A 27,281-nucleotide genomic window follows, 5' to 3' on the forward strand; every position below is an offset into this window, starting at 1 on the left:
GGTTAATAACTTCTACGCACAGGGGGTTTTAATGCTGATTGTCGGCTTTACCAGCTTAGTCAGCCACGCTTTCGCTTTTGAAGGGAGGGCACCCCGTCTCGATGCCGATGCGTACTGGACCATGTGCCGTCCGCTCTTGTTGAAAGAGGAGTGCGCTTGCCGAGTTATCCAAAGGACAGAGGAAAGCATAGATACAAGACCCTGCCGTGGGCCACGTATCACTGGTTGGCCTGAAGGACATATAGATAAGCACGCTACGTACGGTGGTGATTAGACAACCAGTTTTCGTCGTTGCTGCACCTCAACGCTTGTTTATTCTTGGCAAGACTGTTGTTTGCGCCCTATCCGCCTGTCAGAGTACTGACTTTCTTTCTAGCTTATCTTAGTTGAAGCGCCCGTTCAATAATACTTGAAACCTTACCAACGCCAGGCCCAAAAGTTTCAACTTTAGCAACGGCAGCCGCCTTGTACTAGTAGCTAACGAGCTATTCGGATCACGGAAAGATAGCTTATACCGCCTATCTTTACTACCCCAAGCAACGCCATTATTCTATACCCCAGTATAAGCCTTGCAGCCTCTGCAGGCCTCAGGAGCCTAGGGCTGCTGATAATGTAATTCGTTACATCGGTCATAGTTTAGCATACCACGGAACAAGGCCATAGATAACATACCGGAGCGCTTCCTAGGTACAACCTACTTCCTCCCAAACGAAAAAAGTTAAATAAGAGCCGAGCGAATCGGCCTGCGATCATTTATAAAGTAGCGCGGAATAATCACATTAGTACCCAAATAGCATACTCAAACTAATCAAATACCACAACGTAAACATTAATACTCCGTTAGTGCGTTTAATTGCGTGAACACGAACCTTGCACATGCCCGATTCAACCGCGAGCTTTCAAAGAGCTAGCAATGATGGACCTTGTAGCTGATATGGTTCCTGCAACCCCGCGGTGGGTGCTTTCCCATTCTGAGGAGATCGTATAGCACATCCTAGAGCGACTCCGAAACTAGACAATCTGCGCGGGGTCGCTTTCCCGACGGTCCCATGAGTGCTCACTACCCTTCAACGCGATGGATTTCTGCCCCAAATATGGGTCGAATGGGGAGCTTGCACTGTGGCTGCCTCAACCCGAGCAGGCATGACCCTGATGAAATTTGTCAGTAGAGTAGCTGCAGACGCAGAAGACTGCCTCGGCATGCCTGCCCAATCTTACATGCCGCCCAAGCAAATTTGCTTGCGCAGGATTACGCTCAAGCAGAGCCGCCCACGCATAAGCACGCTCAAGCAGAGTCGCTTGCGCATCAGTACACTAGTAACCTAGACAGCCTGACCTGTATGGAGGGACCCATGTCCCACCCGCTGCTGCCAGGGTTCATCAGCACTACTTCTCAAAACAGTATTCGCTATGCAGCGGCAATTGTAGATCACATCCACCGACTATCCTCGATTCATGCAGCACTCAGGAAGTGGGCCAAGCAAGAGACACTCAATGTATTACTTTGTGCTGACCTCTTTCCATCCGAGATATTCATAGTCTTGCCAAGTCGATGTTAGGCAAGGGTAGCAGTACTCCCAGAGTTAGACTAAAGCGCTTGTAATTGATCTTCCTATCAGCTGATTATGACTGCGCTACCTCGTGAGTTACGAGGGAGGGTTCGGTTATCAGGCTCAAGGAATATAAGCTTGGACGCTAATCCGTGCGTTAGGAGATACTGTGCCGTTCATATAAACGCATAGCTCGATCCCCTCATTGAAGCCTATTAGTTCTAGAAGCCACATCATACAAGCACTAAGTAATTAGGGCTTTCCTTGATCCCAGCTGCGCAGTATGTAGACTTTGGGTATTTTGTCTGCGCTAATCACCGTCTGGATGGCAGACCAGGAGTACCTTAAGAGACTTTACTATCCCAGCGTAAGCCAATTTCGTCATTAACTTTGCGTGAGACTTGGATAATCCGAGTGTCGACACGTCCACATATATCTTTCCGTATAGTGAATTTAGTAGAAGCCTAATGGAGCATCGTCCCAGTGCGTCTAACAATAAGTTGAGAGATCCATTTTGGACATATGGTTCATATTTCAACGGCGACGGCTCGGTGTTTATCTATTCCTAGCATAAGCTTTTTCTAGAGTATTATTTTGAACCTAATATTACGTTATTAGATCTCAATTTTATAAAGCTTAGGTATTTATAATATTTATAATGATAACTCTATATAAAGGCTTTTTATTACTCTTTTTATTAGCTTTTATTAGTTATTATAATTAAATTATTAAGTTATTTATATAACTATACTACGCTTAAAAAAGTTAGCATCAATATAAATAAAAATAATATAAAATTGATCTTTTTAGCTCTTTTTAAAAAATCTTTTACGGTACTATTAAACTTTAAATATTTTCTAATTAAAGGCCGCTTTTTACTTTTATAGCCAGCTTTTGTAACTAATTTTTATACTTTTTCTTATTTTATACTACTATATTATACAATTTATAATTTTATTAAGATTAACTCTATATTTATAAAGCTTTAAATAATGCTAAGTAGATTATATATATATTATTTAAAATAGTCTAGGTTATTAATTATTGGTTAAGCAATATAGTTATAACTTTAAAACTTTAAACTTTTTTAATATTCTTTAATTTAATGACCTAGATATAATATATAAGCTTTAAAAGTTAATTAGAAAGAGTAGTTATTCTTTTAAAAGCCGCTCTTAATTATAACAATTTTAAGTTTAAATAGCAATTCAATACTTAAATACTTTAATAATATTTAGATTTAAAATAGTAATTAACTCTTAGAATATTATAAAGTCTTCATACGACTTAATTAAAAAAGATTAATATTAATATAATATTTAATAAAAGTGTTACGGCTAGCTAGTCGTAATAAGTATATTAATAGAAGTTAAGGCTATAAAAGCTAAATAAATAGTATTATAATTATAAATAGCTTCTTTAAAGCTATATTTATAAATTATAAAATAAATAAAGCTTTAGTAATTAATTATAGTTTTATTAAAAAGTGTTTTTAATAAAAATAACTAAAAGTAATTATAAGATTTAATATTAAGTTAATTACTAAAGAAGTTATAAAAAGTCTATTTTTAAGCCCGGCTTAAGTTTATATTATATATAAGTCTCGTTTTTAAATATATCCTTTATCTTATATATATTCTATTTATTAATAATCACTAAGTAGATCCTAGTAAGCGCTTACTCGGAGTAATTACTATAATTACTTTATTACTTAATCACCTTTTTATTTATATATAACTTATTCTATAGTTCTTCCGTTCTTTTAAATAATATATCTATTCTATCTAACGTATATATAGTGCGCCGTAGCCGCTGCGGGCCTGCGGGGCGGGCCCTGGTCTTAGTTATGCACGTTGGGTCGTAATAAAGAGCTATAAGGCACTTATAAGAATATTTCATAAGAAAAATTAGTTTTTAGTTATTAAAAACTTTATAAAGAATTCACTTATATTTTAATCGTATATACTAAGAAGAATCAGACGAGAGGAAAGTCGTAGTACCTTATAGTGCTATCTGGCTGGTATATACTAATAGCGCTGTGTGATAGCTAGATAAAAGATGGCACGAACATGCTTCGGCACTAGCGAGACGTACGTCGTGATAGTAACGGAGCGGCCGTTGAGGATGATCCTGTCGGCACTGGAAGTATCTTTATACAGGGATGAGAAAGCTACCGTTTATGACGACCTCACCCGTCTTTGCTATCGCGGTATCTACTCGTATATGTCGGTTACCTGCGTGCGTGGGTTGTTAATCACGGCATCTGCTTACTGCACAATGCGGATGGATCCTCGTCTTGCCTCCCTGAAGGTCATATACACTGCGACTCTAGAACCCTAATCGTGACGTGTTGAAAACAAGGGGCTTCAATGCAACTTGAACAGTCCTCTAGAGGGACAATGCAGAATTTAGTTCCGTGACTGCATCTGTCGATGAAAAGCTACGTCTTGCTCCGTCAATGAAGGCATGCTGTACATTACAAAGACATGATAGTTTAGGAAGGAACAGTCAGGCCACGCATTTACGGACCAGGGGCTTCGATGTTCACCTTTCTCCCCCAGAATTAACAAAATCGCGGCTAGCAAATATTATGAGATCTGAATAAAGATAATTACTGCATTTCCAGAACTCAAGTGATTGAAATATCAGCTAATCATCTTTTTCTTCGTTATTGTTACATGCTAGGTCTTGATGGGTGCCTTTATAGGTGCAGCTAGATGACTTAACCGGATATTAAGTCACTATTTCCGTTGAATAAGACCATGTTGGAACACCTAGGCGCAGGGTGGCTACGTGTGACTAGGCGGTATTTCCGTACCGAATTGGAAGGGGTTTGCGATCATCGCTAGATCAGGCAATATTAGGAAACGAGGAACCGCTAAACCTCTCTGACCTTGAGAGGTGGGAGCTTGACCAGAAATTGCACGATACGTAGACACGTCGAGACGTCCATCGATAAGGTTCCCAGCATTTTGGAAGAGCCAGAAGTCAAGAGCCTGTCAGCATTTACATCAGCTTTCTCATATAAAGCCAACATTCCTCCATCAAACAAAATCAATGTCACACAGATCAACGCTCTTCTTATGAACGAACTAGCTCTAACTCCTCACTTCTCTCTCTCTTTTTCATCATCATCTCGTCCATAAGATCAACTGCTATTCGATCGTAATGTCTTGCACACAGGCCGGCGTCGGGGCCATGTGGCGACGGCTCTTCAGTTCCTTGAATGGGCTCTTCGAAAAACACATCAGACAGGATGATGACCTAGCTGATCATCCCAAGCGCCTGGCTGCCCTTGTTGCCCCCATTTGTGCCCATATGCTAGCACATTTGAACTATCGGGGTGCCCCACGGCTGGAAGGTGAAGCTGTTGAGGTACTCCTGGCGTACATGTACAGGAGGGCTGTTGAGATTGGAGTTCCTCTTGATACTCACATCTCTGCGAAGGGGTTTCGTCTGGGTTATGCTGAAGGATTGGTGTGTCGAGCTCCAGTATTATTCTTTTCAATGTGATTCTAACATCAGTCAGCTCGCCCATCCCAGGCATCCAGTTGAAGTCCAGGGATACGTCGGACTCTTCACGTGGCTTGTCGTTCAGTACGATGATATCGTAGGGCAAAGCAACCAGATGGTAGGGGAGGCGCTCCTTTTTCATGAACGTTTATTCCGAGGCGAGCCCCAGCCAAACAACCTACTTGAGGGAATTGCCGGCCTTCTTCGCGAAGCCCATGACCACTTCGACACCGTCCTAGCGAACATGCTGCAGATCTCGGTGCTCAAGTTCCTGACGAGTAATTTGTTGGAACGACACAGCGGTTTTCAACACATGCCTGTCACACCGGCAGGGCAGAAGTTCCCAGACTTTTATCGAGACATGTCGGGCATGGACCAGGCCTATGCTGTGTTTTGCTATCCCAAAGCGCTATACCCGGATGTCGGAGCCTTTCTAGAGGCAATCCCAGACATGGCTAATTTTATTAATATCTCTAATGACGTCTTGTCGTAAGTAAGCTGCGTTATTATTTCGAGAAAGCTGCTAACGTTCTCCAGTTTCTATAAGGAGGAGCTGGGCGGAGATACGAGAAACTATGTTCATAACCGCGCCACGTGTACTGGCAAGCCAGTGCTGGCTGTGGTAGCGGAAGTAAACCGAGAGTCAATAGCATCAGCGAGGCGGGTTGAGCAGATCCTCAAGGGAAGGGGCATATACGAACAGTCCTGGAACGACAGTGTCAGAGGCTATATGGCGATGCATACGACGAACCCCCGATACAAGTTGGCCGATCTAGGAATCGGCGAGGAGCACCCCCTTGCTCCATTCGAACACAGGATCGGCCAATTGTTCGAGCAAATGAGCCGAGACGAATGAGTACATCATAATCCGAGAAATAGCTTTGCATTTCCAGGTGGTCATGGTTTTCATGCAAATTGATTCGGGGCCTGATGAAGCATAAGCACAATCATTCCGAACAGATGTCAGACAAACTCCACTTACTTGTTTTCTAAGGATAGACACATCTATATCTACACGAGAGGAGCCTGCGTTGCATTCTACTGAACAAGAACCGTGTCTTTTCTCAATCAACGACGAATAAACTACCGTACTAGTATTACATCCTGAGCAGGCAAGTCCAACTATCCCACAAGTAGTCTTAAGGTCGTCGCTGCTCCCTCAACATAGTAGACTTCTTTAAGCAATCACTCGCACACGTTAACGTCGTTGAATGACGAGCGGGCTTGCTGCCAGAGAGGCTGGGTCCGTATAGAGTATTCGAGTCAACAAGTGATACCAAGCTAGGGGTCAATTATGACTATTGTTCGAATCGAGCCCCTTTCTTACGGTGCGGAGATTCCATCTTTATGAAACAGTTCGCCGAGAAAGTGATGTCCCGTTCCGAGTGGGCTTCGGCGCTTCCCCCGGAGCTGCCCCGGAGGCAAAGGAGGGGGGGAGGGGGGCACCTGACACTTGACCTGTCCTAGTTTTCGGCGCCTTGCCGAGGGGCGCACTGAACCAGCGCTAAACCAAGCGTAGAAATAACGTTTTCAGTGATTCCAACTATGGAAGTGGCCTGCATGATTCTTTCCTCGGCTCTCCGGAGAGCTGAGATGTCTGGGCTCATTACATGCGTACAGGTGGTAAGGCGCTAAACGAGCGTGAATACACAAAGCAACGTCAATTGAGGTAACACGTTCATAATCCTGATGTATCTCCACAGGCTGAGACACATAGCTCTCCAGGTGAGTCAGAGCTGTGTTCGGCTGAGTGGCTTCATCGAGTGCTGCTCCCCTCTTCCTACTTTCTATCCTCATCCCGATACAGCTTCTCACGGAAATAACTAGGCCGTCCATCCTCAAAAATAACATCAAAATATGGGTCATCTTTGAATGTGCTAATAGGGGCGCTCAGCCATTCCCCATTGGCCATGAGCGCGACGCAGCAGTGCCACGGCGTCGTATAGCCCGTCTCGGTGTGTAGCAAACTCAAAGACACCTTATGCTCGCCTGTGGAATGATGGATAGACAGGCGGAGATGGTTGGGGAAAGCAGCCTTGATAGCGCCAGCAAAAGCCTGTTCTGCATCAGAGGTACGGTACGCTAACAAGGCGGCCTTCACAGCCCAAATAGTACAGAACATACATATCCGCGGATCATCATTTCCCTAGCGAGGTACTTGATGTCTCGCTTATAGCTGTTATGAGACCTATTCTTGCCGGTTGGGAAGATGTGTTGCAAGTCTGATTCAAGAAACCTCCTATATCCACAATAGGTCATCAGGGTATCAGGCTGTGTGGCAATCTCGTAGTTGATGTCAAGGTCCTCTTTACCATATTTATTTAGAAGATACCGGCGAAGGTTGGTCGCATTGGCAATGTAGACAATCTCGCTCATCCGCTCAGAAAGGGGAAATTCAAGGAGCTCTTTGAGGCAGGAGAAGTTAATCCGGTTAAAGCTTTGCTTGACAGCTATAGCCCGTAGAGCCTCGCCGTAGGCCCACGTATCGCGGTCTGGGATACATAGTAAGTCTGCGAAGAAGGGCATCTTAGCGAAGCCAGTATATGAGATGGGGTAACTCAACCGTTGTAGACCAGACCGTCTGAAATAATAGTAATCCTAGCACCCGGACTGTATATATCTCGTATCCGTAGACAGATGGCGTTAAGCCGCTGGAGGGCTAGCTCCTCGGCCTTGTCTGGCAGGGAGCCGAGGACTTTGTCCGCTTTATTGGCCGACTTGAACGGAAATGCCGGGAGACACATATCAATCGGCTTATCTGCTGTGACGAAACCATTGATGACGGACAAAAACTTGGTCATACCGGCAGCATGCAGGTCCTTGGAATTGTCAAACTTGTCGAGGGCGTACTCGAAGATGATGGCAAGAATCCTGGCAGACGTCTCATCTGTCTTATTCCTCTTCCATATCATCTTCGGATTCGCATCAGTGGCGTGAGCGAAATCTTTGCCGTGTAGCGAAATTCTCAAGTCGGAATCCATGAACTGAGCGACAGATTGTGTGAAGGGGAATTTAATTCAGAAGGAATTGGCCGGGGTGATGTAGGACTGAGAGAAGAGCTCAGGGTTTTAAATACATGCTCAGCCATACAGATGCAGTTCATTCTCGACAAGTCGGCCCAAAGTCTTTCACTGCCACTGGTCTATAATGGGCTATCTGAAGAAGGTCTGCAGACATGTGGAAGAGGGCTCCAAAGTCGTGAGCTACTGGCAATCTGGTAAAATTGTGTCGCGAATACACCGGGGACTGGTGACACTCAGAGGTGCGGCCAAACTCACAGGAACCGCGGCTCGAAGTTGAGTGCTCCGGCAGTCCTCCACGAGGCCCCAATTCTCAGCCAGGCGTCTAGGCCTGCAGCGGAACTTCCCGTATCTCCCGAGCTACCCTCTTGAATTGAATGTACACCCAAGTACACGACAAGGGAAGGCACGAATTCAATCCTCTGCACCTAGTTTTCGACTTGCTACTTTTGCTAGCTCATGCAGTTCTCGACTGGTACGAAAGGATGAAGGTTTACACCCCTGCTGAGCGGGACGGGCCTCCAAAATACCAGGGGTGATATCTATGCTGCCATTCGAGGCGAGGCTCAGTTCTCGGTTTACAGACGAAAGGAAGGTTGTATCCCTCGGAAGTAGCACAGACTACCGATGGTGATATATGTGCAGGCGTCCCCGTCTCGCCTCACAGTGTATTGTCGCTATTCGGTGTTCTCGATACGAGGCTGCCGCTTCGAACTCAAAGGAAAGTTTGGCCTTTCAAGCTCATCGGCGGCATATATGAGGCGTTGATCCGACCCATGCGCGTCTGCCGTCCATTTGAGGCCCAGTACTACACCTTTTAGTGTTGTCGATCTTTCAGGAGACAGCAAGGATTTGCGGCGAATCATCAAACGTGCTGAGCCCAGAATTATCATGCTGAGTAACCAATAGATCCGGTCGTCTTTTCACGCCTTTTATTCACGCTCAAAGGCGGGTTGTGAGCGTCAAATGGACGCCTGAGACCTCGTTATCCCCCCAGCAAGTTGCTCCTCTTCTCCTATCCTACTCTCAGCACCTTCTCGTCAGGTCTCGTTTTTTGACAGCTCCAATTCATACTCGCATCTCTCCAAACAATATACTGATACCTTGCGACAATGACTGTCCCAGAGCAATATGGTCGGCGGTTGATTCCCCAGATATTAGACAGTTTGGCTTCTGTTGAACCTCACCGCATCTTATACTCGGTGGCAAATTCCTCGAATATCTCTTATGGGTTCCAGGACATATCTGCTCGAGCTTTTGCAAAAGCAGTTGACAAGACCGCTTGGTGGCTGCATAGTCAGGTTGGAGAAAGCAGTGATGTCCGGACAGTGGCTTACATTGGGCCTCGTAAGTGAAGAAACCTATTGCTGACAGGATACTTGCTTTACTGACTCCAGAAGATGACCTCCGACACGTTCTATTGACGTATGCATGTGTCAAGGTTGGCTGCACTGTGAGTGAAATACGTCAAGCTTTTCAAGCCTAGCCGCACGTTTCTAATGCATTCAATGGAGGCTCTATTTCTGTCTCCCAAGAACAGCACCGAAGGTGCACTCACAGTGCTTGAAGCTGCAAAATGCAGCATCTGGGTCAACCCATGCGGGTATTCATGTCCTCTGGTGGATGACATCCTGCAGAAGCGCAGTATGAAGGTGTTCCATTTACCAGAAGTGGACGATCTGCTCAATGCCGAGACAACTGAATCGTACTCATATACTAAGTCGTTTGACGAAGCTTCTCAAACCCCGTTTTGTGTACTTCATACCTCCGGATCGACTGGCCTTCCGAAGCCGATCGCATGGTCCCACGGCCTGATCGGCACAATGGATGCTGTGCGACTGCTCCCACATATCGAAGGAGATGACGGGCTGTCACCATGGACAAACAATTGGATCGATGGGGATCGAATATACTCATCATTTCCAATGAGTCACGTATTTCTGGCCCCGCTGTAACACCAAAAGCCTCCTTCTAACTGAGATCACCTTCACAGGGCGCCGGTATCATCATGAACATTCTCCTGCCGTCTCTCTTCGGTCTACACTGTATCATGGGCCCTCAAGGTGTAGTGCCTAACATGAACCTTATAGAATCACTTGCAGACCATGCAGAGATCGATATTTGGAGCATGGTTCCCTCACTAGTCGATGAGCTTGGTGAAACGCCCGATGTTTTGGTCAAGCTCAAGCAATCCAAATTCATCTGCGCTTCCGGTGGCCCAGTCAGCCCTCTCATCGGATCAAAAGTAAACGATGTCGTCCGAGTTCTGAACTTGACTGGTACTACAGAAGGCCTGTTTATGGGGAATTTGTGGGTAGAAAGACAAGACTGGTACTATTTCGCCTTTCACCCATTCTCCGGGTTCGAGTTCAAGGAAGTAGAGTCAGGCGTCTATGAACATTGGGTACATCGCAACGACCACTGGCCCCTGTTCCAAGGTATCTTTCACACTTTCCCGGATGATAGGAGTGTCAACCTTAAAGATCTATACACCAAGCACCCTACTAAGCCGAATCTATGGGCATACAAAGGGCGCAATGACGACATCGTTGTGTTGTCTAATGGCTACAAGATCTCACCATTGGAAACAGAGGCTTTAGTCACCACGCATCCTGATATCAAGGGTTGTCTGATGGCAAGTCATTCCGTTCTACATGTTGATCAAACCTAGCTAACGTTTCTAGATCGGAACAGGCAAGCCTCAGGCAGGTCTGCTAATTGAGCTTGAAGAACCAACTTCCAAGAACAACGAGGTATGGGATAGTATCTGGGCTGCAATTGAACGCGCCAACGCATTGTCATTGCACAAAAATCAGGTGCAAAGGGATTACGTCGCTTTCGCTGAGCTAGATACGCCTTTTTCCCGCACTGATAAGGGGACGGTGAAGCGACGAGCCACGCTCGAGGCGTATGCTGATTACATCGAGCGCTTCTATAGCTCGCGGTTGCATCAAGACACCCAGTTCTTAGCTATAGACACCAGTGCTATTGCTTCCATCACCGATGCCGTCCGTCACGTCTTAGGCAGTCTCTCGCCTGCTGTTAAGAAGGCCACACCCGACGATGACCTCTTCGCTATGGGCTTCGACTCGCTGCTCGTTTTTCGTGCTATCAAGACTCTCCGCGTAGCCACCGGGCTACGTGACCTGTTGGCCCCAAGGCATCTCTACGGCAGCCCTACACTCCGCCAGTTCTCGGCGACGTTGGCCCAGCTGGTGGCCGACATGCACAGGAAGGCGGCCGACGGATCAGCTTCGAATGAAGCGGTTGCAGGCAACGTGGCCGAGATGTACCGCATGATCAATTTGCACCGCACGCGTCTCTCGCAAAAAGTCAGCCCGTTTGACCAGATGAGCCCCAACATATATCTGGGCATGAAGTTTTTCTACCAGCTCCGCGAGGGCGCCCGTTTTGAAGACGTGTTTGCACGATTACAGGCAGGGCTGCACCGGGCCATGACACTCATTCCGGAGCTAGAGAGTAAGCTGATGCCCTGTTCGAAGGACGAAATAGGGTACAAGAAGGGTGACATGCGCATTTCGCTTCCCCCGGTGCCTTGTACGGCGGCGGCGAACCACAAGACCGAGTCGTCCGGGCCACAACAGCTGCGTTATCAAGACCTTTCGGCGGTGCTCCCGTCCTTTGCGGAGCTTCGTGCCGGTGGCTTCGCGTCTTCAGGGTTTGCGGATGACGTCGTACTTTCATGCCCGTTGCTGCCGCCGCTGCCAGCCGACGTGTTCATCGCACAGGCCAACTTTATCACTGGTGGTTGTATCTTGGCCATCAACATGCACCACCAATGCTTTGACGGCACAGGCACCATTATGGTGATGCGTATCTGGGGTGAATGCTGTCGTTATGTGCAAGGCGATGCCTCGGCGACGTGCGCCTGGCTGGACAAAGAGAGTTTGAACCGTAATCTTCCGCAAATTCTATACGAGATGGAGGGGTATGCGAAACCGGCAGGCCATGTAGACAAGAACGTATGGGGCTTCATCGACATCCCGGATCCGGCCGAGACAGGGACAGAGTGCGTGACCGAAATTAAGAACCTCGTCACCGAGTCGCCGCTCCCTCCGGCTCCGTTCTTCCCCCGGAACACTCAATGGCCGCCGATCCCCCCTGCCGACGGCCGGCATTTGGATTCATCCACCTTTATCATTCCGGCCGAAATGGTTGAGCAGCTCCGGCAAGACGTTCTGACTGACCCCGTAGCCGGGGGCCTCATCTCGGACAGCGACATGATCCAAGCATTCGTTTGGCGAGCGGCCGTCAAAGCGCGTCACCATGTGGCGACACAGCTGCGCAACGAGACCTTTGAAACGGATGAAATGGCCATCGTTGAGTTGCCTATCGATGCCAGGCCGTATTTCTCAAAGCTGCTGCCAGAGTCGTACATGGGCAATCTCGTTGTCATCAACCGGCCGAGCATGCCGGTGGCTACGCTCTGCGGCACAGAAACAACAGTGGCGCAGATTGCACAGGTGCTCCGCGCTGCTGCTGTACACATCACACCTTCATTAGTCCATGATGCATTCACGCTGCTGCAGTCAGTGCCGGACTACACCAAGGTGACTACTGCGTGCATGGGGATGGAGGGGATGCACACCGCCGTTAATAATTTGATGCTTTTCCAGACGAATGCTATCTCTTTCGGCGACGAGTTCCTGGATGATGGCGGTGTGCCGTCTGCAATGCGCGTGCAAATGGATGCTATCAACGCGGCATTCCGGATGTTGGTTATACATCCACTGCGCGAGGACGGTGGTATCGAGCTTGTCATTGGCACGCTGCCAGAAGAACTTGATGTGCTACTGGCAGATGGCGAGTTCACTGGGTATTGTAGGTTTGTAGGTTAGCTTTATCAGGCGGGTTACCTCAGCAAGCTTAAACCGGCTTTGTTCCATCGAACAGAGCCCTTCGCCGTGCCGACACAAGGGGGCCAACACATTGCACGAGCCCAGAATAGTACCATCAGCATGGAGTGATTTTGGTCCCTTAAGCCTATTCGAGAGAACTTCATCGTGTTACAATTGTCGGGGGATCAATGGGTGATGGGTCCAGCCATTGAAACCCAACATTAAAGCCAAAGGTCCCGACCGGCAATCCAGCCAGCCCCTTCGTCAATATATTGCCTGAACCAGGCCGCAACATTAGCCAGATAACCATTGTCTAGTAAACTCTACACTACACTAGACAAAAGCTACATCATGCCGAGAAGGGTGTGGGTGTGGTCTCAAAATAATGCAACAAAGATAAGTGTCGACGACCGGGAAAAGACGTTGGAAAGAGGGAAAGTAGAAAGCGGAAAGGGGAAAGGGGAAGAGCAGCCGGTTGGTGCGCTTCTCCTTAGTTTAGTTTACTGATCAGGAAGAATTCGGCTTGGAAAAGATATACTAAACCAGCAAGGGGTTGGTAGCAGGAGTGTGAGGCTATCATCTACATAGGTTAAACAGATGTAAAATGACTAAGAAAGTTTAAAAAGAAAACATATACTGCCAGTACATCCAACGGATCGGCCCGCAGTCCACGGCGGCATGAACTAGGACTCAGAGTCAAAACTCAACGGCAGACCAGTCTAGCCCCCCACGTACTGCTAGGTAGATCCTCGAGTGACTAGGGAGTTACTCCGTCAAGATACGACACACAACAGACAAGGATGCGATCAAGCTGTTACCCTTCCTCGTAACTTGTCATTTGAATCAGCCGCCGCTCTTCTCTAGAGAATACACTACGCACAATAATGACCATCCCTAAGTAGTTTGTCCGCTAGCGTCCTCTCTTCTTCCTTTTTTTCTCCGGATGCAACGAGCCCACGTCTCAACCCCGGGACTGACGTAGGTATTTGTTTAACAATCTTTTGGTCCGTCCATCTTTTTTCCCTTTTCTTCTTGTTCCATTTGTGCTTTAGAGCTTCTCGAGGTATTCAACCCAGGATCAAATACTCCCTCGAGAAGGGATCGGGCGATCAAATCAAACTCGCCTACGGCGCCCAGATCCAGCTCTAGACAAAGAGAGACACATAAAGAGAGGAAGAGCTTGTGATAAGACAGATAACTTCCTTTCCCCCGAAAGCTGCGTCCGTCCGAAGAATCGATTGACTGCAAACTCCACAATGACCACAACCACTCACGCTGCAGCGACCACAGCCCTCGTCCTCGACGAGAAACGTCTCTCGTCGGATGACAAGACCGAAGTCGGCTCCAACATTGTCGATCTCTCCGCCCAGGCCAAGTCCGAGGCCGAGGCCAACGCCAACGTCGAGCAGCGCGCCGGCTCCGCCACTGGAGGCTCTGTCTCTGGTGTTGATCAGGCCAACAACGACCAGCCCGAGTACCCTTCGACTGCCAAGCTTGCCCTGGTTATCTTTTCCCTGTGCCTTGCCATCTTCCTCGTTGCTCTAGATCAGACTATCATTGCTCCTGCGCTGGGTGCAATCACGGCACAATTCCAGAGTGTCAAGGATATTGTGAGCTATTTATCGAAAAGCTTCCAGCAGAGAAATCCGCTAACAGGTCTCAGGGTTGGTATGGCTCCTCTTACTTGCTCACCACCACAGCTCTCCAGCCCATGTACGGAGCTGTCTACAAGCACTTCAATGTGAAGATTGCCTACCTTACAGCCGTCTTCGTCTTTGAAATTGGCAGTCTGATCTCTGCCGTTGCGCCATCCTCAGTCGTCTTCATTGTCGGTCGTGCCATTGCTGGAGTATGCTATCCTTAATCCAATGGACCAGTTCTTGTGCTCCTACTGATTGAGCTTCTCAGATTGGAACCGCGGGTCTTTTCTCCGGATCCATTGTCATTATCTCCCTGATCAGTATGTCACCTCAAACACCACGGTCTACATCACCAACATGAGCCCCACTAACGTTCCCTTAGTGCCCTTGGAGAAGCGTCCCCTTGCCTTTGGTCTGGTTGGTGGCATGTGGGGAATCGCATCCGTTGCAGGGCCTCTTCTTGGAGGTGCCTTCACCGACCATGCCACCTGGCGATGGTGTTTTTATATCAACCTTCCTATCGGCGGCCTCGCCATGCTGATCGTCTTCTTCTTCGTCCATGTTAATCGTAACTCGGCCGAGTCCCGCAACATGCCCTTCATAAAACGTGTCCGACAACTTGATCTTGCTGGTGCCGCCATCTTCACCCCTGCCATTATCTGTCTGCTTCTTGCCCTGCAGTGGGGGGGTGCCGATTATCCCTGGAGCAACTCGCGCATTATCGGTCTCTTCTGTGGCTTCGGTGCCATGATCGCCATCTTCATCGCCATTCAGTTCTGGAAAGGTGACCAAGGAACTCTGCCCCCACGTTTATTCAAAAACCGCAACGTCTTATTGGCAATGCTCTTCGCTATGTTCTTTGGGGCCGGCTTCTTTCCCCTTATATACTACCTCTGTATGTTTCCTGTTGTTCTTCTCATGGGGCGCTCTGCTAACGCAGCCTAGCTCTCTACTTCCAGGCCATTCAGGGTGTGAGCGCTGTCCAGGCTGGAATCAAGATTTTACCTCTCTTGCTCTCAACCGTTATCAGCGCTATCGTCTCGGGGGGCGTCATTACTGCTGTCGGCTACTATAACTTTGTCATCATCCCTTGCATGATTCTATTTACAGTTGGTAGTGGGATGCTCACCGCCCTCGACGTCGTTTCGCCCCTGAAGGAGTGGTTTGGCTATCAGGTCATCGCGGGCCTTGGACTTGGCGCCGGTTTCCAAATTGGTGTCTTGATCGTGCAGACTGTATTACCTCAGGAATGGGTTCCTGTTGGTACTGCCGCGGTCCAGTTCTTCCAAGCTCTCGGGGGGGCTCTTTTTGTTGCTGTTGCCCAAACTGTCTTGCAGAACGGCCTCATTGACACTATCAACGACGACAGCATCGGGATTGACCCTACCATCTTCATCAACAGTGGTGCCTCGGAGGTCAAGGGTGTACTCCGCAGAATGGGTCGACTAGATGCTTTTGACACTATCCTCAAGGCGTATATGAAGGGTCTCCGAGACACATTCTATATCACCCTAGCTTGTGCTGCCTGTGCCTTCATCTGCTGCCTGTTCTTCCAATGGAAGTCGGTTAAGCAGGGCTCTGACGGTCACAGAAAGAAGACTGAGCCTGCAGTGCCCGTCTGAAAAAAAGTACAAGTGTCAACTGCTAGGACCCGGCGTGCATTACAGAGCCAGGGCCTGGCCCACAAGGCCTGCGGCGGCTACCACACTATATATACAGGGGTGCGGGACCTAGATAACTCCTCTCGGGAACGGAAGAATTGTAGGATAAATAACGTAACTACAATCACACGATAAGATACAGAACGAACGCCCATAGATAAGTAAGACGGACAATCGTAAACAACTAGGACGGATAACTGTTCGGTGAACGGTCGCACAATAGCGAACAGAGCATTACGAAGGATATAATCAGGATCAGGACTTACACATAGGGTGGACTTCAGCCGGGCTCAAGAACAGACTTCCATAGCTTTTCCAGCAATCAAGTTATTAATACATTTAATTGCTACGTAGAGGTATTTGCTAAGTTCAAGAGTGTGCTCTTATTAATCAGTAAGCTTTAATTACTTTTAGGGCTATAGGGTTACTATAGTACCTCTATTATCATAGGCTTTACGACGAGTATGCGGCTATTTAAAGAACCCTTCCCAGTTTGTTGCGGTGCTGTCTTTGCCCCGATCCTAAACGGTTCGTTCTCGCTGTTGTTAATGTTTTTATGCCAGTGATAGACCAATTTACTGTTATACCCGGGAACGAATCCAGGGAGACCATAAATGTCGCTTTGTAAGGTGGTTGCTCCTTTGTCTGGTGATCTGAATGAATAACTTTCTCTCGGCATGTTCTTTGTCTAGCTGTTTTAGTGCCATTAACGAAACCCGGCTTGCTACAAGCGGCAGCTAGAAGAGTGGAAGAGAATTGGTCTTCTAGAAAATCAACTGAGCGATAGCATGGGACTCCATAGCGCATCGCCAATGGGTGTGGCCTTCGATAGCTTTAGCCAGGGCCTGCAAAACCGCTAGACTCTATGAAGCATGGCAAGTTTGAGAATTGGCGTCGAAGATGGCAGTCTCAAAGCAAGCCTTGACCGAGTTCACTGACTCGTATTTGTGGCAACACTGCTTCAGCAGGAGAACATTGGGGCCTGCTGTACAGTGCAGCCTTGCTCTTGATGTCAGGGGCACAATGCAAGCAATACAATTAAAGAGATAATATGATTATCGAAGCAGTGAAGCACTGGTAACAGCTGATTTTGGGGAAAGCTTTTCATTGATTATGTAGTTTATTATTGCAAGTAGGAGTCGAATAGATATGACCGACTACAAACGTGATTGGTTGTAGCCTGTGCGGCAAAGGCAGGCGAAACGTGAGAGTGGTTCAAAGCATCCGGCGTTATTACCCTGGCATCTTAAGTGAGCAATCCCGTAACAGCTCATTGCGTTTGGGGTCTTCAAAGTGTATGTGGTAGAGAACCATAGGAAATTAAGATACAAGGGTTCGACTGCCCTCAGAGCAAATGTCAAGCCGGGGCTTTCAATTGACTTCGGGTAGGAACTCGCCGTTTCATCTTGGGTGGTAATATTAATCAGTGCCAGCAGACGGCTATTGGCTCTTATTGTACATACTTCTTTTCACATATGCGCAGGTTCTGAGCCGCCATATCGGAACTTCTGATACTTTCAAATACCTCCGCAGCCTGAGGCGTGGTTTGAAACAGATCCAGGGGCACCTCAGCAGAAACAGCGTCCAGTAAGCCATCGCTTCCGTCAGACCAGGCAACGTAAGCATAGGTATGAGTGAGCGAGACAAAGGAAGCTCAGTCGCCTGGCTGACCATTTTGACCAACAGGCTGCGGCTGTCCTGTGACCTTGATTGGCGCAGCAAAGTTACGTCCGCCGTCAAAAGATACCGTCGAGTAAACATCGAGAATACCCGACGAGTTGGTGCGCCACATGACACCAAGGAGGTCATTCGGGCCAAGGTCGAAGGGCGCTGCGCATCAGGAGTCTGAATGATGGTTGGGCCTGTGAAGTTTTCACCTGCGTTATCCGTGATGTAAATCTCCAGCGTAGAGTCGCGTGGAACCATAAGGGCCAAATGACCCGTTGAGGCAGGGTCTGCAGACGCCCACGGCGTGGGATCACTGGGAAGACCAATGCCAGACTTGGCCAGCATCGCGCCGGTACCGTTTGCCACGAAGTTGCCCCGGCTATCAACCAAGGGAAATGTCTCCCATGTGACGCCCTCGTCATGGCTCACGTACATCTCTGGGTGCCCGTTTGAACCCTCCGCGCGGCCGAAGCCAGAATTCCATCATGAACTGCAACGGATCTGCCGGGGAATCCACAGATGGGAGGCAGGTCTGGAATTTGATAGTCCGGGCAAACGTCCACGGGACCGGGGGTTTGATTGAAGGCAGCCCAGGTCTCGCAACTGTCTGAGCTGACAGACACAGCTGCTGGGTATTCCCAAGATGATGCACCATCTGTGTATACCTTTCTCGTAGCCACGTCGACCCGCAGCTTTGTTGCACCTTGCATATGAAGCGGCGCCACAGATGGAACGCTCCACGTCTTGCCTCCGTCAATGGACTTAGACAACTGGGCATGAGCGGCCATTTTATTTTTCAAACCAGAGAAAACCTGGTTGTTGAGGAGGTAGAAAGTTCCATTCGCGTCGGTAGAGACCTGTGGCTCGCCGCACTTCGGGGCGGCACTTAAGGGGTAATCCGCTGTGACGTTATTCCAGGTGATTCCGCGGTCGAGTGTGTAGGTCAGAAAACAACACCCAACGGGCTCAAATTCAGGTAGAGGATGGAAGCGTGTCGACACGAAGACAATATCGTCAGGATTTGTGGGGTTGACGGCGACGACCGGCTGGCCCTCGCGGGAGACGATGCTTCTAGTCATGTTCATCTCGCGCTGGTGATCTTTATTGGCTTTTAGCATTTGTACCACTACATATTAAACCCGACATACGTTTTTCGATGAAGCTAGGTCATCGTTTGGTCTTCTAATCAGCCAAACACTTGAACCTATGGATTGCATGACATTGGTTTCGAATTCCGCTGGTTTTCCTTTTTGTTTTATTGTGACATTATTCTTAGTTGCCCGACTGCCGTGGCTCTACGCCCGAGTGAAGCATCTTGTTTTGTTCTTGGTCAATGAACACCAAGACATGGGGGCATGCTCTTGCGGGCTGGAACTGTTCCAAGAGTAAGTCAGGTTCACGTTCAAGTGGATGCAGCAAGTCGAAGCAAGGTAAGTGTGAATGAGAGCTGTGAGTGCTCATCTACATTCAAAATTGTATTTACTGTCCACCATCTTCCTGACATGTAAGTATCTACCTTATTTAGAAGACAAAGTTTGCGGCAACACCCTTGACCAGGTTCTGGGCGAGAAGCTTGTGGATAGCCAGGCCGGCGTGGTAGTTGTCGGCCCAGATGCAATCACTAGAACCGTAGCAGGTAGCATCCTTGGCGCCATACTGCGCAAAGTTCTCGACAACGGTGTCGAACGAGGGCTTGGTGTCAAAGACGAGACCCTTGACGCCGCTATTGGCGGACTTGAATGTGGCGAGGCGGGTCTCGAGGGCGGCGTTGTACGACGTGATGTCGGAACGCAGGCGGGTCAGGTCAGTCTCGGACTGGCCGATCATGGCAGGAATCTGATCAGAGAAGGCTGGCAGGGGTGTGTTAGGGCCAAACACATTGAAGAGGAGGTTGGTTTCGGGGTGTAACATACGAGGCACGGAGAGCAGGACAAAGTTCTTCAGACCGTCATCGGCAAGAGTCTGAAGGAGCTCAAAGTAGCGGTCCATGATCTTGGTGACAGGCGCAGACACCTTGTCCCAAAACGGCTCGCCGACATCGTTGATGCCGATCCAGACGGCGACGAGGGCGTTGTCCTTGTTGACGACGCTAGATACGTACTGCTTGTACTGATCCACCTGGTCGTCGACGCAGTACTGGGCATAAGTGTCGACGATATCCTTATCGGTGGTGGCGCCGGTCACGGCAAAGTCGTAGGTCAAGATGGTCGATGTGTTGAGGGTGCTCGTGAGATGGCCGACCCAGTTCAAGCCGCTAGAAGTGGTCTGGCCGGGTAGGGAGGGGTTGCCGAGCGGGTTTCCGGCAGCCGGGAGGGTGCCGCCGGGCCAGAAGCCGACAGTGGAGTAAGAGTCGCCGCTGCAGGTAGAGTATCCGAGTCAGATGGAGCTCTCTTCTTCTCTTATCATTCCACCGAAACGGGTACGCAGGTGACTTACAAGACGATCAGGTTCTTGGAACTGTTGGTCTGTCTCGGGAAGACGGCCGGAGTGGGACTGGCAAAGGACAGGGACAGGCCGGCTGCCAGGGAAAGGGCTTGGGTGAAGGACTTCATTTTGGGCCAGGGATTGTAACGTTATGTACCAGCAAAGTATCAACAATAAGAAGGATAGTGAATAGGAAGAATGAGAAGCGAATGAGAGGTTGAGAAACCGTGCAGGGAACACCAACGAGAGACGGGACGACTGTGAATAGTACAGGTGAACAGTTCAGACGGCCGGCTCGCGTGGGACGCGTGGTGCTTTACATATTATACTGGCGGCTTGGCTCCCCCTTCCACCCGTTGACCAAGAGCAAGAGAGTTCGGCACCAAGGGGCTCTTGATCAAAAAGACTTCGTCACTCTGCGTTTGCAGTACATTGAATTCCCCATACTCGGCCAACGTGCTGTTCAATGCGATTGGTGGAACTCCCAGTTGAAGCTCGGGCCTAGGCGGTGCAAATTCCAAAAGGGGCGAGATTGCAGGCGCTCCGCTGGGGCATGCGGGGCCGAAGCGCGCCATCGAGCTTCTCTTTGGTGTTTGAACTCGATAGACGTTGCGGTTAGCCGCTCCATCTCGGTCTCTATTTGGTCTGCTGGTGCCGCTGACTTTTGTGGTCCGGATCTGGTAAGTTTCCTATTTGGACGAGTTGCCAGCTTGAGGTGATAAACTTGGAGAGGCTCTGGCTCGAGCTGAAGAGGCAAAACAGATGCCCACCCCCACGTCGGAGTCACCATCTTAAAGTTCTAATTCCAGCATATTAGCCCCCACAACGCTGAACGAAGCTTAGGCATCTGCATAACTCCAGGTCAAAGTGTATGATGGAAAGTCAAGGTTCGCGCAACCTGATGAAGATAGTGCAGTGGACAAGTTGCAGTTACGCATTTCGCTAAACTCCTGGACCCTATTGAAGTACGAAGAAAGGAAAATAGAATGACCTCTACACCCTGTAACTAGGCTCGACTGTTGTCATCTAGAACGCGGGGTTGGCATTCTCCAACAATTGCACAAAGTACTCTTGGAACCAGGTTCCGGCTTCCGGGGCCGGAATCACGGAAGATCCAGAGCTGCACTTCTCATCATACCGAGCCGCAGTCGAATCACTCGTGCCATCAGCTTCGCCACCGGGCTTGACCCAGACAAAGGCATCCAGGGTATCGATGCCAGTCTTGACATTCGGTCTCGTGCCGAAGCCAGTCTCCTTAATGTTGCACCAGTCACCCCAAATCTGGCGTCCCGTCGGCTGCTTGCCGCTGCGGCCCTGATCGACGAGGTAGTTTGCCGGGTACCCAGCTTCCTTGAGGAACGGCGTCAACGCAGCGTGGAACTTGGACTCATCCCACTGCTTGTTGCTCTCTGCGTACGCCGGAGCGCTCGTCAGATTCCAGCCGTTGTAGTTTGACACGTTTGTGACCAAGCCACGAACTGCCTTGGGAGAGCCGGCCTTCTTGTACAGTTCGCTGTACAGCTCGGCAGTGGGCTTCAGGTTCGCTTCCCAGCCCAACCATCCTGCGTGGCCCGCATCCACGTAGATTGCGACGTTGTCGAGGTTGAGGGTCTTGAAGGCGTAGTCGGTGCCTTCCTTGTACGCATCCGCTGCGCCAGTGCACTTCGCCACGTTCATGTTGGTGATGAGGTTGGCCAGCCCATCAGGTTCTGTTTGTCGTCAGCATGCCATAGACGTATAGCCCCAGATAACGTCCCAGGAACTTACCATAGACGAAGACTTGGCGAACATCTGAGTACTCCTTAGCGAGCGCGGCAATAGGGTCGATGTACTCTTTCTTGTACTTCTCGACGCCACCGTCAGCAATGACGAGTTCGCCAGCGGAGGCCTTCGCAGAGCAATCACGGTCCGGGAAGTTGTAGATGACATAGGTGCCAGCGTAAGGCGGGTTGGCGCCCTCCTGGTTCAGCTTGCGAATCTGCGCCAGGGTGCTGTTCATCAGACTAATCTTCTCGCGTGTATCACTGCGGTTGTCAGCAGTCGCTCGTCAAGTATGATGGCCATGTGGCCTGGCTCATAACACTTACAGCCATGCGAATGTGGGCACCTCGGCGACCTTGGCTGCCTTCGCTGCAAGATCGCCGGTGAGCTTAGGGACGGCGAGATTCGTAATCTCATCTGTATAGTAGGGGTTGGGGAAGAGTTGTCTGTCCGCCAGCGGGTTTCCTTCGTAGGATGCGACATCGCGCAGCCTGAGGGGAGTAGCTAGTGCCGCCGGCGCAAGCGCTGCTGCGAGCAGAAGGTGAGCGACAACCATTTTGAAATAATGAGCGTGGGAATGGGGTGAATGAGAAAAGAATGTAAGACCCTGGCTAAGTGGTACGTGATGAAGAATCTTCCTGGTGACTTACATCAAGATGAACATGTCTCCCCTCTTATACATCACCAATTATTGCGCCAAGCTGGGGACTTGGTGTTCAACTCCGAAGTTTATTGTCCCTTAATTGACGAATCGCACCAGTCAAGCATGGTCCAAGGGTTCCGGAAACGCACCGGTCCTTCATCTTAGAGGTGAATCCCCCAGAATGTCGGGACAATCGCAGAGGTTCTCCGTGCCGAGCTTTCTGAGCCTCTGAGTTTACTTTTTCGGCCGTGTGAGATACACTGCCGCCGGGGCTCGTCTGGCGGGGATGATGCTTGGAACACGGCCCAGTGCATTGGCGCCGAGCCGTTGGGACCTGCGAGTTTGCTGGATTGGGCAAACCTTCGGGGTTTGCTGCACAAAGCTGAACAGGCGACAGCCTAGGCTATGAAGATCGTACGGAGAGTTTGGCTCCGGATGACCACGTGAAGTCGGCTCATCCTCCTCAGCAGTCAGGGGTGCCGGCAGTGCTGGCCGCTCATGTTCTCGAATCTCCCCAGTCTCCGCATGGTTCGGATGACAACATTCGACTAGGGAATGTACTGGACTTGAAAGGGTGAATTTGGGGGCCGCCAGATTGATTAAGGGGAGAATTGCCTCCAGGCAAGGTGGCCTGTTTCAGAAGGGTGCCCTTGTTCAAGATGAGATAACTATGTTAGTTGGAGAAAACCTTCTTTGCTGGAATAAAGTGAGGGGAGGGAGAATCATCTGTTATAGCGCCCTGGTTGTGGGGGCTCCCACGGCACTTGACTCAATGACGGATGTCTGCGTAGCATCTTTGATGCGGGAGAATTGAGCCTAAATAATCCGCCAAATAAGTCTGAGGGAGTAGCGCCACGTTGAGATCGTTTGACTACTCTCAACCTAGAATCACAGAGTTGAGCTGAAGTTGAGCTTGTCAACATGTGCCACATCATCCATCTTATAATAATCTTTCTCCTAGAAAAGTTGACGTATTCTCTGTCGTCTTGTTTCTTGTTTCTAAGGTTCTACATAATATCGCTTCCCTGTTCAGATGACTTGCCCATGTTTCCCCTTCCTGATCGACAAAGTGACACAAGCGCACAGGTCACACCTCATGCTGTGCGGTCTACCTTTGGCACTGGGCGTGCCGGGGAAACGTCCGGCTAACAACTCGTAGTGGCAGTTGAGGGTGCCTTGTTTACGCGGCTTGATACTTCCATAGATCCGTTATTAAAAGGCATCCTTTCGATAAGTAGACGACTTGAATCGGCGTGGTGACGATAATGGATACTCACAAAACCATCAAGCACGACCAATGCCTCGACCGCCTTGCTAACGCTTTAGGGCCGAGAGACGCCCGCACATGTTACTGTAATGATATTTTTCATTGCCTCGCAGGACCCAATAAGCGAACGTAACGGGGGAAAAAGGACACACTCAAGAACGCTCTCACTTTTCCAATTGGCCAACTCATCGACTGTGCCTTGACCCCGACATCCGTATACGGGTCGGCTTCACCATGGCAAATTCGAGCGGAAGAGCGATAGAACAAGATTCGGGCTTATCGATAAGCACCGGACAGCCCGCGTCGGTAGTGGTGGGCAGGCAAGTGAAGTCAAATTGATGTCGAGAAAGCGGATGATATTGACTCACCAAATCAAAGGCCTAGTTTGGGCGGAGCTTTTACTTTTATGAATCTTAAAGTTAATTGTTGACTAGAATAACGCAGCACCCAAAACTCCTCGAAATAGAGACGAGCTGAGTGACGTACGGTCATCTGAAAGAGCTCATAGACTAGGCTCAAGAGGTCGCAAGCTTCGTTAACTCGGACCAAGTAGAGAACTCGTCCACATTAAAGGAATTCATCACGACTCCACAACAATAAGTCCTTGTCATTGGCTGAGTCTTGTTCTTCATCAGCAACGAACAAGGCCTTGAACTTCAACTTCTATCGTGCGATCCTGCGGAATTCCCCATACATGGAACGAATTGGAGGCAAACTTGTGTCTCAAGGTCGCATCAGTCGACCGGGTGATACAAGTACATGTTGGCACGTTGATGATGACTTCTCCGCGGTGACTTACGCGGCAACTGGTTGCTTACTGAGATCCAGGAAGAATGAGAAGCAAAGTGGACTAAATCGGAAATGAAATGGGAATACGGCCTTGTCTCGCCACGTTTTACCCCTCGAGAGACTTGGTTCCCCTGGTTGCCGTTCACTCAAACCAGGGCACGGCGTGGACGACTGACCACTAGAAAGCAGCACAAATCAGCCTCTGGAAGGTGACCGAGCCCATGGTTCTGGACTGTTGCCTTCCCAAGATCGCAGGCCACCAAGTGGGAATGTTCTCCATCATCCCGCCGATGGTAAATTCACTTTGTCAAGTTTTTCTACGATCCTTCGTGATTCGTTCCTTCGCCGGGCTAGCTCGATGTTAGTCCCGGAATTCCGCACCAGGCCCCTCTCCCCGGCCGAGTTCACTTGCCCACGATGGGAAAAGATAAGATGATGGATCCATCTGATTAGATTTGGCAAAAGAGAGGGCCCATTTAGCGCTGCTCCTTCGAGGCGCACTACCATGAACTCTTGTGCATTTATGCCCAGATCCGTAAGTACATAGTTCCGAATAATCTCGACTTAGACACACCACCAGCATCGTGGGTCCCGATGATCCCTGCCTCCCTTGTTCAACGGCGGCTGCGAATTTTCTAGTTTTGGACCAGATTTTTATTTTGCCCAAGGTACCAAGTCATACAGCTAACCGGAGCAGCGCGGCAAGTATTGTAGTGAGGTACATCTGAGGAGAGGACGTTTGCTAGCTCTTACGAGACTACATATACATATATCCCTCATGACTCTTGCCACAAAGTCTAATACTACCTCAATCCTCATCCGAGCAGATTTTCATCTCTCACTCATCCAGCCAAGGTCGCGTGCTGCGATTCGCGAATCCTCGATATGAGTAACACCAAGGAGTCGGGTGTCTTGTCAGACGACGTCCACATCCCCAAAGATGGCACAATCTCTCCCTCAACAGATCGTGAAGAGCCTCAGATTTCTTCTGTCGGGGAGATACTACAATCACAGGGTGTCACTCGCATGGAGGCAGTCTACCGCGAAGCCAAACAGAACCGCATCTCCCTCTACCTCGTCGGACTTTCCGTCCTCGTCTGCGCCTGGGCCTACTCCCTTGATAGCTCGACGACCTCCTACTACAGCATCGACGCCTCGTCCTACTACAAACAGCACTCGTCCGTACTATCGACCCTCTCGATCGCCACGAGCATTATCTCGGCCGTCTCGAAACCCTTCATCGCCAAGATTTCTGACATCACGTCACGCCCGTACACCTACATCGTCACTCTGCTTTTCTACGTCATCGGATACGTTATCGCCGCCTCGAGCACATCAATCTCAGCCTACGTCGTGGGCGAAGTCTTCGTATCCATCGGTTCTTCCGGCCTCGATCTCACCAACGACATCATCGTCGCTGACCTGACCCCCTTGGAATGGCGTGGCTTCGTCAGCTCGCTGCTCTCGGCTCCCTTCATCATCAACACCTGGTTCGCCGGCAAGATCGTTGACGCGATGCAAGCTCGAAATCAGTGGAGATGGGGCTACGGCATGTTTGCCATCATCATGCCTGCTGCTCTTGGCCCTGCGATCGCAACGCTCTTGTACCTCGACAGGAAGGCGAAAAAGGACGGCATCGTTAACCTCGCCTCCTCGAACGCGGCGCGCCGTGCTGCGAGAGAGATGGCTGATGAAAAGGGCTATGATGGGCCACGTGGTGCTATTGTGGTTCCAGCTGCTGAGCCGGCTGGCACTTGGATGGAAGGCCTCAAGCACAACTTGGTCGAGATCGATGCGCTTGGTCTGATACTCTTGGGCTTCGGCTGGAGTTTGCTACTTTTGCCATTCAGTCTCAAGACCTATGCCGAACATGGTTGGAGAAATCAATCGCTCATTGCCATGATGGTAGTGGGAGGCATTTCGCTCATCGCGTATGCGGTTTATGAGATCAAATGGGCCAAGGTCCCAAGCGCACCTCGTAGACTGGTCATGAACAAGACATTCTTGATGGCCATTCTTATTGACTCTTTCTACATGTGTAAGTACCAAACTCTCTTTTTAAGACACCACTAGGTTCATTTTCTCTGACATCTTTCAGTGGCCGGCAACATGCGCGGGCTGTACTGGTCATCTTACGTCTACATTGCGAAACCTTGGTCCTCACAAGACTGGGTGTACTACAACAACACGCTGACACTTGCGCTCTGCGTCTTTGGCATGGTCGCAGGTCTGCTCCAGCGATGGACTCACCGTTACAAGATGCTGCAAATTTGCGGCCTTTGCATCAAGATCATCGGCATAGGCATCATGATCGATGGTCCCCGGGCCACCATCTCCACCGCCCCAATGGTCATCTCACTGATCATGGTCGGCGCCGGTGGTGCTTTCTCGGTCGTCGGCTCTCGCGTGGCATCTCAGGCTTCCGTGCCGCACCAGGATGTCGCTCTGGCCATCGCCTTGCTTTCTCTGTGGTCCAAGATTGGCAG

At 49.5% G+C, this 27,281-nt stretch overlaps 8 protein-coding genes across 8 annotated transcripts; 4 read left to right on the forward strand and 4 right to left on the reverse strand.

Moving 5' to 3' along the window:
- Nucleotides 1-5,013: 5,013 nt before the first annotated feature.
- On the forward strand, nt 5,014-5,919 carry BDZ83DRAFT_594740 (isoprenoid synthase domain-containing protein; the record flags this gene model as incomplete). Its single annotated transcript, XM_060506730.1, has 2 exons — nt 5,014-5,552; nt 5,601-5,919. The coding sequence occupies 2 exons, from the start codon at nt 5,014-5,016 to the stop codon at nt 5,917-5,919; spliced, it is 858 nt and encodes a 285-aa protein (XP_060357508.1).
- A 924-nt stretch (nt 5,920-6,843) lies between these two features.
- BDZ83DRAFT_594749 (Pyoverdine/dityrosine biosynthesis protein-domain-containing protein) lies at nt 6,844-7,975 on the reverse strand (the record flags this gene model as incomplete). The annotated part of the gene is made up of 3 exons (XM_060506731.1): nt 6,844-7,119; nt 7,188-7,573; nt 7,627-7,975. The coding sequence occupies 3 exons, from the start codon at nt 7,973-7,975 to the stop codon at nt 6,844-6,846; spliced, it is 1,011 nt and encodes a 336-aa protein (XP_060357509.1).
- A 1,220-nt stretch (nt 7,976-9,195) lies between these two features.
- BDZ83DRAFT_594754 (uncharacterized protein) lies at nt 9,196-12,942 on the forward strand (the record flags this gene model as incomplete). Its single annotated transcript, XM_060506733.1, has 5 exons — nt 9,196-9,430; nt 9,484-9,536; nt 9,598-10,017; nt 10,077-10,730; nt 10,768-12,942. The coding sequence occupies 5 exons, from the start codon at nt 9,196-9,198 to the stop codon at nt 12,940-12,942; spliced, it is 3,537 nt and encodes a 1,178-aa protein (XP_060357510.1).
- A 1,256-nt stretch (nt 12,943-14,198) lies between these two features.
- BDZ83DRAFT_594750 (major facilitator superfamily domain-containing protein) lies at nt 14,199-16,204 on the forward strand (the record flags this gene model as incomplete). Its single annotated transcript, XM_060506732.1, has 5 exons — nt 14,199-14,552; nt 14,606-14,791; nt 14,851-14,902; nt 14,965-15,477; nt 15,528-16,204. The coding sequence occupies 5 exons, from the start codon at nt 14,199-14,201 to the stop codon at nt 16,202-16,204; spliced, it is 1,782 nt and encodes a 593-aa protein (XP_060357511.1).
- A 1,693-nt stretch (nt 16,205-17,897) lies between these two features.
- On the reverse strand, nt 17,898-18,990 carry BDZ83DRAFT_658189 (uncharacterized protein; the record flags this gene model as incomplete). The annotated part of the gene is made up of 3 exons (XM_060511014.1): nt 17,898-18,073; nt 18,121-18,290; nt 18,341-18,990. The coding sequence occupies 3 exons, from the start codon at nt 18,988-18,990 to the stop codon at nt 17,898-17,900; spliced, it is 996 nt and encodes a 331-aa protein (XP_060357512.1).
- Nucleotides 18,991-19,432: 442 nt separating this feature from the next.
- On the reverse strand, nt 19,433-20,744 carry BDZ83DRAFT_713849 (GDSL-like Lipase/Acylhydrolase; the record flags this gene model as incomplete). The annotated part of the gene is made up of 3 exons (XM_060511646.1): nt 20,348-20,744; nt 19,825-20,267; nt 19,433-19,761 (listed from the first exon to the last, which is right to left on the reverse strand). The coding sequence occupies exons 1-3, from the start codon at nt 20,461-20,463 to the stop codon at nt 19,433-19,435; spliced, it is 888 nt and encodes a 295-aa protein (XP_060357513.1). The 5' UTR covers nt 20,464-20,744.
- A 617-nt stretch (nt 20,745-21,361) lies between these two features.
- BDZ83DRAFT_771612 (family 6 glycosyl hydrolase) lies at nt 21,362-22,652 on the reverse strand (the record flags this gene model as incomplete). The annotated part of the gene is made up of 3 exons (XM_060515367.1): nt 21,362-22,044; nt 22,103-22,359; nt 22,423-22,652. 3 exons carry the CDS (start codon nt 22,650-22,652, stop codon nt 21,362-21,364), a joined length of 1,170 nt encoding a protein of 389 aa, XP_060357514.1.
- Nucleotides 22,653-25,668: 3,016 nt separating this feature from the next.
- On the forward strand, nt 25,669-27,281 carry BDZ83DRAFT_771615 (major facilitator superfamily domain-containing protein; the record flags this gene model as incomplete). Its single annotated transcript, XM_060515368.1, has 2 exons — nt 25,669-26,833; nt 26,894-27,281. Coding segments are annotated over exons 1-2 (1,541 nt in total), but the record flags the coding sequence as incomplete, so codon positions are not given.

This window comes from Colletotrichum acutatum (genome assembly GCF_030867785.1).
Source record: "Colletotrichum acutatum strain CBS 112980 chromosome Unknown BDZ83scaffold_254, whole genome shotgun sequence".
In the NCBI taxonomy this organism is placed as follows: Eukaryota; Fungi; Ascomycota; class Sordariomycetes; order Glomerellales; family Glomerellaceae; genus Colletotrichum; species Colletotrichum acutatum.